The sequence below is a fragment of the Nerophis lumbriciformis genome, linkage group LG01 (genome assembly GCF_033978685.3).
Source record: "Nerophis lumbriciformis linkage group LG01, RoL_Nlum_v2.1, whole genome shotgun sequence".
NCBI lineage: Eukaryota > Metazoa > Chordata > Actinopteri > Syngnathiformes > Syngnathidae > Nerophis > Nerophis lumbriciformis.
In genome coordinates, this window is record NC_084548.2 from 947,394 (window position 1) to 961,527 (window position 14,134).

A 14,134-nucleotide genomic window follows, 5' to 3' on the forward strand; every position below is an offset into this window, starting at 1 on the left:
CATATAAATGTTTGTATTAGATCTTTTAAGCAGGTGTTTTTTGTTTACATTGTTATTGCCTTCTGGTTAGCTAATGTTTGCCCTGCAGGTAATCGTCACTTTTCCACCCCTTTATATATTAGGTATAGTTGTAAGTAAAAAAAAAAGGTCAAAGACAAAGCTATTCGGGTTCTTGTGAGTATATACACTTCACTGTCGATGTGGGGGGGCGCCACCTAAAATCTTGCCTAGGGCGCCAGATTGGTTAGGGCCGGGCCTGCTCTAACTGTTACCCAATCAGATTCAACGTTGGACGTGTTGCTGGGGAAAACGATTTTGGTATTCATTCCCAAAGTAATTATACTTTTGGCTAAGTTTTATATTCATAAATGTAAGTTTCTCAATACCCGACCTGTTTTTTGTACCTTTAAAAAGGAACTAGAACTCTACGTTAGAACATACTTGCCAACCTTGAGACCTCCGATTTCGGGAGGTGGGGGGTGGGGGCGTGGTCGGGGGTGGGGCGGGGCGTGGTTGGGGGCGTGGTTAAGAGGGGAGGAGTATATTGACAGCTAGAATTCACCAAGTCAAGTATTTCATACATACATATATACATATATACAGTGTTGGGTTAGTTACTGCAAAGCAGTAACTAGTTACAGTTACTAGTTACTTCATTTCAAAAGTAACTCAGTTACTAACTCAGTTACTTACACCAAAAAGTAATGCGTTACTGTGAAAAGTAACTATTTAGTTACTTCTTTTTTTCTTCTTTTTTTTTTTAAACCTCCCATTAATGCCCTTTTAGCCTTCATTTCAGTACTGTTATTGCACTGGAGAATAATACAATCTGTTGATCAACTTGACATACATTTGCATCACTGAACTCTGCTAAGCAATGTGCTCTACATACAACACACAAAGACAAAGATATGTTACAAAGGCCAATTTGTTTCTGGCCAGAACAAATTGACAAAACTATTTTAAATAGCTGCAACATAACGTACATAAGTAACAAACAGCATACTAACAGCATAGATGTAAACCAAGAAAGGCACACACTACATACACAAAGCCTAACCAGGCATTTTCTTTACTGAGCAAAACTCTTTATTGTCGGCCATAAACACATCACCAAAACATTAGTAAAAAAAATGATATCTAGCAAAAGTGGTCATTTCCTGCAGTACAAACCAGACCAAAAGCAACTTTGTTATATCAACAGCAGCCACTCGCTCTTTCTCACTTGCGCCAACACATGCACATATGGCACTTAGCCAGTGATGCGTTTACAGCCACACAAAAAGTCGGACAACTCCAACACCACACATAAAGTGTAATTCCAGGTCGTTACACTATGATTTACCAATCAAATGTGTGCATATTCTAGTGTCATTTATTAGGAATCTTAATTTATAAATATTAATCATTAAATGCTGTTAGTATATTAAATAAATACTAATAAAAATATATTTTTTACAAACAGGAAGTTGCAGGAATGTACACATGATCCCCTGCTTACATCTCATTGTGCAACATGTGAATGTTTTAATGGGAACTAAATGAAAGGGGTACAAACTATTTCCAAAGCAGGACCTCCACCCAGACAAACAATACAAGTACACAGTTGATGAAAAACAATATTTGTTGTTATTGTCATTGTAAGTGGGCCTAAACACTTATATTAGAAATGGAAATGACTGCTGTCATTTGATTATAATAATAAGAGAATGTTGTCTGTCTATCTGTGTTGGCCCTGTGATGAGGTGGGGACTTGTCCAGGGTGTACCCTGCCTTCCGCCCGAATGCAGCTGAGATAGGCTCCAGCGACCCCGAAAGGGACAAGCGGTAGAAAATGGATGGATGGATGGAGATTGAACTTGTTATTTAGTCAGGTTTGGGACAGGTGTGCTGCTGGTGTAGCCACAGTGTGCACGTGTGATGTTGCTCACATGGGCTCCACTCAATGCTCAGGGAGTTTTTGCGTTTGCTCACACACATGAACAATTAGAGGGAACATTGATTGACAGAGTGTGTGTACCTTCAGTGCTGAAGTGGCATCAGAGTCTCTATCTCTCCTTACTAGCTTCGTCGAAGCATGTTGCTTATGTAGCTTCTTTCAGCAGATTTGAATTGCTGTTTTGGGCAGTAGATGGCATCTTTGATCCAAAGCACAATTTACATTGAACTAAAATGTTATTTTCTTTGTGCTCGACAAAAGAAAAGTAGTGAAAATACCTCCATGTTAGCAAACTCGACTTCTGGCTCCGCCATGATCAGACACGCCCCCCTCTCCTCCCTCCCCACACCCACACACACCCACCCAGAGCGCATGTCTCTCTCTCTTCTCCGGCTTGTGACACAAGAAGAATCAGAACGATGACACAGCAGCGCTCCGATAAAACACACTTTATACTACATAAAAAGTAACGTAAAATAACGCAGTAACGCATCATGTAGTAACGGTAACTGAGTTACTGAATATAAAAAATAACGCGTTAGATTACTAGTTACCGCCGAAACTAACGGCGTTACAGTAACGCGTTACTTTGTAACGCGTTAGTCCCAACACTGCATATATATATATATACATATATATATATATAGATAGATATCTACATTCTGAAAATATGCAAGCAAAACTGTGTTTAGATAATTGATACTTCAAACTTGCATAAATAAATATTAAGGAATATATCATAACTTGGCTTCTGAGAGTTTCAAAATGTAATGAATAAAATGCTAAAGTTGTTGATAAACAAGCAATTATTTTAATTATTAAATATGGTCATTTTAAATGAATTATTATGATAATTTAAAATCAATTATTTCAAATATGTTTATTTTAATGTATAATTCTATGGCTGGATGTAATAAGGAGTCACGAAAAAATACAAATAAAAATACAATTACTTTTGATGTTTTTAGCAAAATATAGTAAAAATGTATTTAGTTGTTTTTTTTTAAATTAAAATATTTATTTTTAGGTAAGATGAACATAATAATACAATTTATCTCTAGTCTGAATGATTTAGTTCTTGTCACCCTGTTGTCCTCCCGTGATGAAAAAAGGCTGTCCTCACTCAGGTCCGCATGGAGCTGGAGGGGGCGTGGCTTCCAGCTCCGGCTGAAAATCGGGAGATTTTCGGGAGAATATTTGTCCCGGGAGGTTTTCGGGAGAGGCGCTGAATTTCGGGAGTCTCCCGGAAAATTCGGGAGGGTTGGCAAGTATGCGTTAGAACTCTAGATTCTGATTTACATTTCGACAGTCACATCAAATCAGTAACAAAATCGGCCTACTATCACCTCAAAAATGACAAGACTTAGAGGGCTCATTTCAGCTCAAGACTTAGAAAAACTTGTACATGCCTTTATTACCAGTAGGCTAGACTATTGTAATGGTCTCCTTGCACCGGTCTTCCCAAAAAAACTGTCAGGCAGCTACAGCTTGTTCAGAACGCTGCTGCTAGAGTTCTAACAAGGACCAAAAAATGTGAGCACATTAGACCAATTCTTAAATCCTTACATTGGCTCCCTGTACATCAGAGAATTGATTTCAAAATCCTCCTGCTCACATATAAATCACTACATGGTCTAGGGCCGAAGTATATCACTGATATGCTCCCACTATATAAGCCCTCTAGATCACTAATATCTTCTGAGAGCAATCTGTTAGCGGTTCCCAGAGTCAACTCAAATCAAGGGAGAGCATCATTCAGTCACTATGCAACAAATAGCTGGAATAAACTTCCTGAAGATGTCAGACTTTCCCCAACTCTGACTACTTTTAAAACTAGACTGAAAACTTTTATGTTCACCTTAGCTTTCAGCTAAATCTTTTAACTTTTAACGTCCGCACTGTTTTTATTTTTATTGTCTGCATTTTAATTTTGCTTTTATTTTCTTTCCTTTCACTTTGTTGTCTGTGAAGCACTTTGAGTCTGCCTTGTGTATGAAAAGGGCTATACAAATAAAGTTGCCTTGCCTTGCCTTGCCTACGTTAAAACACTCTCTACCTCTAACAACCAAAAAGCTGTGAAAACGATGATGCTGTGTTCCAATATTTAAATTATTTACTGAAATTGTGTGAGCCTATGCTTTGCACTTAGTTTGTTTTATATATATATATATATATATATATATATATATATATATATATATATATATATATATGTCTTAATAAGGTTATCCAAAAATAGTGCTCGATACCGTAGTAGAGCGCAATATATGTATGTGTGGGGAAAAAATCACAAGACTATTTCATCTCTACAGGCCTGTTTCATGAGGGGGTTCCCTCAATCATCAGGAGATTTTAATGGGAGCATTATATATATATATATATATATGTCTTAATAAGGTTATCCAAAAAATAGTGCTCGATACCGTAGTAGAGCGCAATATATGTATGTGTGGGAAAAAAATCATAAGACTATTTCATCTCTACAGGCCTGTTTCATGAGGGGGGTTCCCCCCAAAATCTCCTGATGATTGAGGGAACCCCCCTCATGAAACAGGCCTGTAGAGATGAAATAGTCTTGTGATTTTTTTCCCACACATACATATATATATATATATATATATATATATATATATATATATATATATATATGTATATATATCAGTGACGTGCAGTCACTAGAGGCAGGGGCCTCACCTGCCATCATAGAAAGAAAAAAAAAGTAAAAAGAAAAAAAAAAAATTAAATTGTTATTTGTATCCAGTGATTATACTATAGAGTTATTTTCCATTTAACTTCACCAGTTTTAGATTATTTTTATTCAAAATCGCTGAATTTTCACATTTGCCGTTCAAATACTGAGAAGAGACGGTGCGGTGAACAGCAGCCAGTTGAGGCACGTCACTCAGTGCCTCAACATGGATTGCGGACTCGGCTAACTGCTGGCCTGCTGTGCAGTGAGACCGTATTGCTATATGAATTATATTATACATTTCCATAGTTTAGTTAGCTGAGGTATATAATGTACAGTGTATTTTGTCAACAACTGTATGTGTGTAACGTATTTCTTGTGCTGAGCGATCATAAAACGGCTGCAAAAGACGCACTGGCTGAGGCTCCAGTAACCCCGCCTCCTGCACCCCCGCCGTAGAATTGTTGTATCAACTAAAGCCCACACTTAAACTTTCCACGTGCAAGATTGAATCTATTTAAAAAAATTATTTAATAAGAAGCCAAAAAGTGCAAAAACAATAATGTTCGTGTTGGAGGAGTTGTGAATGACTGCAGGGCCACAACATTAGGTACACCTGCAGACTGCAGGTGTATCTAATTCACAACTCCTCCAACACGAACATTATTGTTTTTGCACTTTTTGGCTTCTTATTAAATAACTTTTGTAACCTATTTTCATGGGCTTTCCTCTTTGTGATGTTAAGTTCCTGTTATGCGCTGTTATACAGTATATGCCTTGAGCTCTTATTTTGAAGGCGCTAAGAGCGGAAGTGATGTGACACGGAGTGGAGCGGAAGTTTTTGAAAGAAGGTAAATAAAGTGGTCCTCGTGTAAACTGGAGCCTCCGTGTTTGTTATTTTGTAGTTTCATACAGTATAGGCGACATTTATAAACCCACGGTTACACTTTTTTAAATAGATTCAATCTTGCACGTGGAAAGTTGAAGTGAGGGCTTTAGTTGTGGACTTCATTTATAAGTAAAGGTAAGACCATAATAACGTTTTTTTTTTAATTAAATGTGCTTTTTTGTGTGCTACAGTTTGTATGTGTAAAGTTAAAATTAAGTTAAAGTACCAATGATTGTCACACACACACTAGGTGTAATGAAATTTGTCGTCTGCATTTGACCCATCACCTTGTTCACCCCCTGGGAGGTGAGGGGAGCAGTGGGCAGCAGCGGCGCCGCGCCCGGGAATCATTTTTGGTGATTTAACCCCCAATTCCAACCCTTGATGCTGAGTGCCAAGCAGGGAAGAATGCTGGTATGAGCTTTTAAACATAACCCGTTAACTGCTGCCAATCAAATGGTGAATAAGATACTCTTTAGGGTTCATATGTTTGTAAATCTGACTGTGATGAAGTCAGTGCCTCACCAGCCATCAACCTCACCGCACGTCACTGCTATATATATATATATATATATATATATATATATATATATATATATATATATATATATATATATATATGTATATATATATATATATATATATATATATATTGCATTCTATTTTAGTTACTTTGAGTTTACAACCCCCTGGCACTGTTTTGTACTGTTTTTGTACTTATTTTGATGATTATTTCTCAACTGTTTGTAAATGTTGCAATTTATAAATAAAGGTTTATAAAATAAAAAAAATAAAAAAAATAATTCCTAAACTAAAAAGTCAAATTATAATAAACCAAAAGCAAGCGAAAACAGTGCACATGTTTGTGTATTGATCTCATATTTTGTAAGCAAAGTTTTATTTTTTATTTTCTTTAGAAAAATACAATTTTGCAAGTTCGCAAGTGCCCGATGACGTCATATTTCCTATATTTTGATTGGCTGGCCAGAGCAGCTAGCTACCCCAAATTCCAAAAGCTACAACGCCAGCATCTTAAGGTGAATCATATTGCTTTTATTAATTTAAGCTTAAAATGTAACACGTGTGGGAAGTAAAACATTATTTATATGTTTCGTGGTTTTCTTAGGTTAACTAAACGTTTTAAAACTTCCACTAAACTAGATATACACTAGCAGTTAGCATTAGCTTACATATTGCAGTCAGATAAACTTAATTTAACTCTTATAAATAAACCAAGACGAAATGGATGTTGTGTACAAAAATATTTTTTGCTTAATACAACGAATCTCCCCGCGACCTCGAAGGGGACAAGCGGTAGAAAATGGTAATATAGTTTATGATAGTAATTTAATTACATTAGCTTCTTACAAACAGCAGGTGGCGCTGTTTCACTTTGCTGCAGACAGGTGTATTTTCGATGGTTATGATATTTATTAAACTAGCGTGAACATGAACATATATGTATTATTTTATTTTGTTGTGAGCTTTAAACTATCTGATACTCTGATACTGGAAGTCACTACTCTGGTACTTATCGTACTGACTGCGAGAATAAAAAAAAACTGTAAAGTTGTAAAAGGCAAATACGGAAGTTAAAATTATGAAATAAATAGTCAAACAATCTTAACAATAATGAAATATATTCAACTAAATAAACCGCAAGAACAGTGCACTGTATACTCGTTCACTTACTAACTTATGTATTTACGTTATTATTTTTAGTTTGACGTTGTCCTTTGGTTTTATTTTGAAAGTCCCAACAGGAATTGCAGTCGTGACATACTTCTCTTGATTGTTAGAGAGCTGAATTGCTTGTGGTTGGCCAGTGTTGACACAGAGCAGCATGAGACTCTCATCTTCCTACCAGGGATGCACATATTGGAAGCAAAAGGCCGTTTGACGGCTCATTTCAAGAAAAGGTAAGCAGACTGTCTTCATTTTTATGAAAGAAATGATGCATTTTATTAGCTTTGTTCAAGCTTGAACTATAATTTAAAAGTATGGGAAAAAAAATCAAGAAAAGCCAAAATCTGACTGCTATCCTGAAGTTAAATGACATATTATCATTTCATTTTGGTGAATCATCTTGCTCCAGTTGTATTTATTATAAGCACAGAAGACTTGTTGTAGCAGAACATACAACCTATGTGAACAAAAGTGACCACTGAATCAGTTATTTACTGATAGTTTTTGTGCTCTGTCGTGGATTAGCATTAGTTTGGGTCTCAGTCCGCTTATTAATCTGCTTCGGTATTTCATTTTGGTTTTTTTTACAGTTCTTTCATTTGCCAATGTTGATGCCAATGCAAAAATCTTAGTTTGCACAGAGTCTACACTGCAAAAAGTCAGTGTTCAAAAACAAGCAAAAAAAAAATACAAAAATTAGGGATATTTTAATTGAACTAAGCAAAATTATCTGCCAATAGACCAGAGGTGGGTAGAGTAGCCAGAAATTGTACTCAAGTAAGAGTACTGTCACTTTAGAGATTTATTACTCAAGTAAAAGTAAGGAGTAGTCACCCAAATATTTACTTGAGTAAAAGTAAAAAGTATGTTGTGAAAAAACTACTCAAGTACTGAGTAACTGATGAGTAACATACACACACACATCACATATATATATATATATATATATATATATATATATATATATATATATATATATATATATATATATATATACAGGTAAAAGCCAGTAAATTAGAATATTTTGAAAAACTTGATTTATTTCAGTAATTGCATTCAAAAGGTGTAACTTGTACATTATATTTATTCATTGCACACAGACTGATGCATTCAAATGTTTATTTCATTTAATTTTGATGATTTGAAGTGGCAACAAATGAAAATCCAAAATTCCGTGTGTCACAAAATTAGAATATTACTTAAGGCTAATACAAAAAAGGGATTTTTAGAAATGTTGGCCAACTGAAAAGTATGAAAATGACAAATATGAGCATGTACAATACTCAATACTTGGTTGGAGCTCCTTTTGCCTCAATTACTGCGTTAATGCGGCGTGGCATGGAGTCGATGAGTTTCTGGCACTGCTCAGGTGTTATGAGAGCCCAGGTTGCTCTGATAGTGGCCTTCAACTCTTCTGCGTTTTTGGGTCTGGCATTCTGCATCTTCCTTTTCACAATACCCCACAGATTTTCTATGGGGCTAAGGTCAGGGGAGTTGGCGGGCCAATTTAGAACAGAAATACCATGGTCCGTAAACCAGGCACGGGTAGATTTTGCGCTGTGTGCAGGCGCCAAGTCCTGTTGGAACTTGAAATCTCCATCTCCATAGAGCAGGTCAGCAGCAGGAAGCATGAAGTGCTCTAAAACTTGCTGGTAGACGGCTGCGTTGACCCTGGATCTCAGGAAACAGAGTGGACCGACACCAGCAGATGACATGGCACCCCAAACCATCACTGATGGTGGAAACTTTACACTAGACTTCAGGCAACGTGGATCCTGTGCCTCTCCTGTCTTCCTCCAGACTCTGGGACCTCGATTTCCAAAGGAAATGCAAAATTTGCTTTCGTCTGAAAACATGACTTTGGACCACTCAGCAGCAGTCCAGCTCTTTTTTTCCTTAGCCCAGGTGAGACGCTTTTCGCGCTGTTTCTTGGTCAACAGTGGCTTGACACGAGGTATGCGGCAGTTGAAACCCATGTCTTTCAAGCGTCTCTTGGTGGTGGATCTTGAAGCACTGACTCCAGCAGCTGTCCACTCCTTCTGAATCTCCCCCACATTTTTGAATGGGTTTTTTTTCACAATCTTGACCAGGGCGCGGTGATCCCTATCGCTTGTACACTTTTTCTGACCACAGTTTTTCCTTCCCTTTGCCTCTCCATTAATGTGTTTGGACACAGAGCTCTGAGAACAGCCAGCCTCTTCAGCAATAACCTTTTGTGTCTTTCCCTCCTTGTGCAATGTGTCGATGGTTGCCTTTTGGACAGCTGTCAAATCTGAAGTCTTCCCCATGTTTGTGTAGGCTTCAGAACTGGACTGAGAGACCATTTAAAGCCCTTTGCAGGTGTTTTGAGTTAATCAGCTGATTAGTTTGTGGCACCAGGTGTCTTCAAAATTTAACCCTTACACAATATTCTAATTTTGTGACACACGGAATTTTGGATTTTCATTTGTTGCCACTTCAAATCATCAAAATTAAATGAAATAAACATTTGAATGCATCAGTCTGTGTGCAATGAATACATATAATGTACAAGTTACACCTTTTGAATGCAATTACTGAAATAAATCAAGTTTTTCAAAATATTCTAATTTACTGGCTTTTACCTGTATATCGTGTATCGCAATATGGCCTTAAAATATCGCAATATTAAAAAAAGGCCATATCGCCCAGCCCTAGTTCAATGATGCCATTTCTGTTTGTCATGTATAATTTTGTCTATTTTGTGTTTATCCTTGAATAAACAGGTCAGTTTCTTGTTACCAACAATTGTGTATTATTCAAACTCCCCTAATTCAGCTGGCTAGTTGTTATCAAGAGTACTAAAACCCTTTTCAACATGATTCTGACAACTAAGTAGGCTAAATAACTTTAAACTGTAATACATGCTCGGATAGGCCAGTATCGGTCAGTATCGGTATCGGTCAGTATTGGTATCGGATCGAAAGTGCAAAAACCTGGATCGGGACATCCCTAGTCTCATGCATCTTAGGCCACCACTAAGTAGTTTTTCGGATACAGTTAGCAGGATTTAAACCATGGGATCAGAAAAAACTCTATATTTTGCGAGGAGCTGGATAATATGTGGTCCATTTGATGTCACTGGGGCATTAATGGAAGCATCCATTCACCGAAATAACAGTGACTTGTCAACTGCATCAACCAGGAAGTATTGACAGTAAATGCTAAAACAACTCATTAATGATAGACTCATTAAGATTTAATCATTGTTTGCCACATCTGTACAATAACGTGAGCACTTGTTGCTGAGCAGGTTTAATAGGGCTCAGTCATAACTGCTCTATTTTTTTGCATTCTGTCACGTGACCTCAGCTTGAAAGTGGAAAAAAGCGGTGGTCAACCAAGCCAAGATGGCAATTGTGCAGCAAGCAGCGCGTGAAGGGGCCTAGATCTTCCTGCAAAAAGCAGATACGAGCAAAACAATCTTACTATGCAATAAAATAGATTTCTATACTTCATCAAAAAATGTTTGTTAAGTGATATCAAGGATTATCTGTCAGCTGAGTTCAATCAATCAATCAATCAATGTTTATTTATATAGCCCTAAATCACAAGTGTCTCAAAGGGCGGCACAAGCCACAACGACATCCTCGGTACAAAGCCCACATAAGGGCAAGGAAAAACTCACCCCAGTGGGACGTCGATGTGAATGACTATGAGAAACCTTGGAGAGGACCGCATATGTGGGTAACCCCTCCCTTCTAGGGAAGACCGAAAGCAATGGATGTCGAGTGGGTCTGACATAATATTGTGAGAGTCCAGTCCATAGTGGATCCAACATAATAGTAAGAATCCAGTCCATAGTGGGGCCAGCAGGACACCATCCCGAGCGGAGACGGGTCAGCAGCGCAGAGATGTTCCCAGCCGATGCACAGGCGAGCGGTCCACCCCGGGTCCCGACTCCCAGCACTTCATCCATGGCCACCGGACCTGTCAAGGAAGAGGGGAGCAGAGGAGAAAAGAAAAGAAACGGCAGATCAACTGGTCTAAAAAGGGGGTCTATTTAAAGGCTAGAGTATACAAATGAGTTTTAAGATGGGACTTAAATGCTTCTACTGAGGTAGCATCTCTAATTGTTACCGGGAGGGCATTCCATAGTACTGGAGCCCCAATAGAAAACGCTCTATAGCCCGCAGACTTTTTTTGGGCTCTGGGAATCACTAATAAGCCGGAGTTCTTTGAACGCAGATTTCTTGCCGGGACATATGGTACAATGCAATCGACAAGATAGGACGGAGCTAGACCGTGTAGTATTTTATACGTAAGTAGTAAAACCTTAAAGTCACATCTTAAGCGCACAGGAAGCCAGTGCAGGTGAGCCAGTATAGGCGTAATATGATCAAACCTTCTTGTTCTTGTCAAAAGTCTAGCAGCCGCATTTTGTACCAATTGTAATCTTTTAATGCTAGACATAGGGAGACCCGAAAATAATACGTTACAGTAGTCGAGACGAGACGTAACGAACGCATGAATAATGATCTCAGCGTCGCTAGTGGATAAAATAGAACGAATTTTAGCGATATTACGGAGATGAAAGAAGGCCGTTTTAGTAACACTCTTAATGTGTGATTCGAAGGAGAGAGTTGGGTGGAAGATAATACCCAGATTCTTTACTGATTCGCCTTGTGTAATTGTTTGGTTGTCAAATGTTAAGGTGGTATTATTAAATAAATGTCGGTGTTTAGCAGGACCGATAATCAGCATTTCCGTTTTCTTGGGGTTGAGTTGCAAGAAGTTAGCGGACATCCATTGTTTAATTTCATTAAGACACGCCTCCAGCTGACTACAATCCGGCGTGTTGGTCAGCTTTAGGGGCATGTAGAGTTGGCTGTCATCAGCATAGCAATGAAAGCTAACACCGTATTTGCGTATGATGTCGCCTAGCGGCAGCATGTAAATACTAAAGAGTGCAGGGCCAAGAACCGAACCCTGAGGAACTCCGCACGTTACCTTAACATAGTCCGAGGTCACATTGTTATGGGAGACGCACTGCATCCTGTCAGTAAGATAAGAGTTAAACCACGACAAGGCTAAGTCTGACATACCAATACGTGTTTTGATACACTCTAATAAAATATTATGATCGACGGTATCGAAAGCAGCGCTAAGATCAAGAAGCAGCAACATAGATGACGCATCAGAATCCATCGTTAGCAGTAGATCATTAGTCATTTTTGCGAGGCCTGTCTCCGTAGAGTGATTTGCCCTGAAACCGGATTGAAAAGGTTCACAGAGATTGTTAGACACTAAGTGTTCATTTAGCTGCTGTGCGACAATTTTTTCGAGGATTTTCGAGGAGTTCCCAGACATGTCAAACTATCGAGTGCCGGAGACACCGTTCTACACGACAAAACAGCTGAAAACTTGGAAAAGCGTGGAGGCCTACAACTTTTTTGTGTGTGGCTGGGGGAAGGAAATCGATTTGAAGACTTTCCTGGATAAATCATGCATCGTTTTTGCTCGGGTAAGATTGCATTTGATGATTTAACGTCGAGTCTACAGCCATGTTTGTTGCTTTGTTTGTTGCGTTTTCCCCAGTTTTGATCAAAATATTGTGTATATTGTGCATGTGCTGAAAGTTTCATTTGGGATTGTTACCTTTGTTATAATGTAACTCTTTTAGGTTTTGCTCACATTTGCTTTCCTTTATTTAGACTCGCCAAGTCGGTGCCTTCCAAAACACTTGTAGCAAAATGGATTTTTAAAACATGCAAATAATATCATGATATTACTTAAATGGGAAATACCAAGTGTTAAAAGTATACCAGCCGGTAGACCGGGCTTTGCTGCTCCGCCGCTCCCAGTCTGTGGAACGCTCTCCCTGACCACCTGAGAGCACCACAAACTGTGGATGCTTTTAAAAAAAAAGGCTTAAAAACCCTTCTTTTAAAAAAAGCCTTATTTTAGATATATGTGTGCGAGTTGTAGCTATTAGGCTGCTCTAGTTTTTATTTTTTTTACTATTTATTTTACTTGTTGGGGGCAGCTATTTGTGGTTTTAGCGTTGTTGTTTTGTCTTTGTTTTTTTTGTTTTTTTAAATGCACTATAGCACTTTGAGGTTGTTTGCTCAATGTAAAGTGCTTTTACAAATAAAATCTATTATTATTATTACCAATTAGGGATGTCCCGATTTGATATTTGGATCGGATCGGCTGCCGATATTTGCCAAAAATTGCGTATCGGCAAGGCATGGGAAAATGCCGATCCAGATCCAGTTTAAAAAAAAACTCCCGTCCGTGTTTTCCAACGCACCGATTTAAATAATACATTCCACTTTTCTGCTGCTCCGTAATTTCCGTTCCGCATTTTCCAGCACACCTTCAACACATCCACAATTCTCACGCAATTGCTTTTAGCTGCTGGCATTACACGACAGGCTCTTCTCACTCTTTCCTGTGTCTCCCTCTCACAGACAGCGAGCGCACCTTCTTACACACGTCACATACTGTCACGTCATACGTCACATACTGTCACGTCCTCTCCCAGGTTACCAACGATTGTGTATTATTCAAACTCCCCTAATTCAGCTGGCTAGTTGTTATTAAGAGTACTAAAACCCTTTTCAACATGATTCTGACAACTAAGTAGGCTAAATAACTTTAAACTTTAAAACATGCTCGGATAGGCCAGTATCGGTATCGGTCAGTATCGGTATCGGATCGGAAATGCAAAAACAATATCGGTATCGGATCGGAAGTGCAAAAACCTGGATCGGGACATCCCTATTACCAAACAAACCTTTAACAAAGTGATCACTGCAAAATCAATGCATTCTTCGACTCCGCTCCCTTGGACTGGGGTGCATGCCACTTTTCTTGTTGTTTTTTATACAATTTTGCACTCTTTGGCCATTCTTGATTACCTCGAAGAACGCTGAAGAAAAGTCTATCCTTTTCGCGATTCGAACGATTT

At 38.4% G+C, this 14,134-nt stretch overlaps 1 protein-coding gene across 2 annotated transcripts in view; it reads left to right on the forward strand.

Annotated features, from left to right (window-relative positions):
- The first annotated feature begins 6,481 nt into the window (after nucleotides 1-6,481).
- The window catches only part of LOC133615250 (calcitonin gene-related peptide type 1 receptor-like), an 83,311-nt gene continuing 75,658 nt past the window's right edge, over nucleotides 6,482-14,134 (forward strand). For both annotated transcript variants that reach the window (XM_061973716.2, XM_061973706.2), the window contains exons 1-2: nucleotides 6,482-6,554; nucleotides 7,317-7,436. In XM_061973716.2, the coding sequence (XP_061829700.2) occupies nucleotides 7,387-7,436 (50 nt within the window). In that variant the 5' untranslated portion in view covers nucleotides 6,482-6,554; nucleotides 7,317-7,386. The remainder of the gene's footprint in view (nucleotides 6,555-7,316; nucleotides 7,437-14,134) is intronic.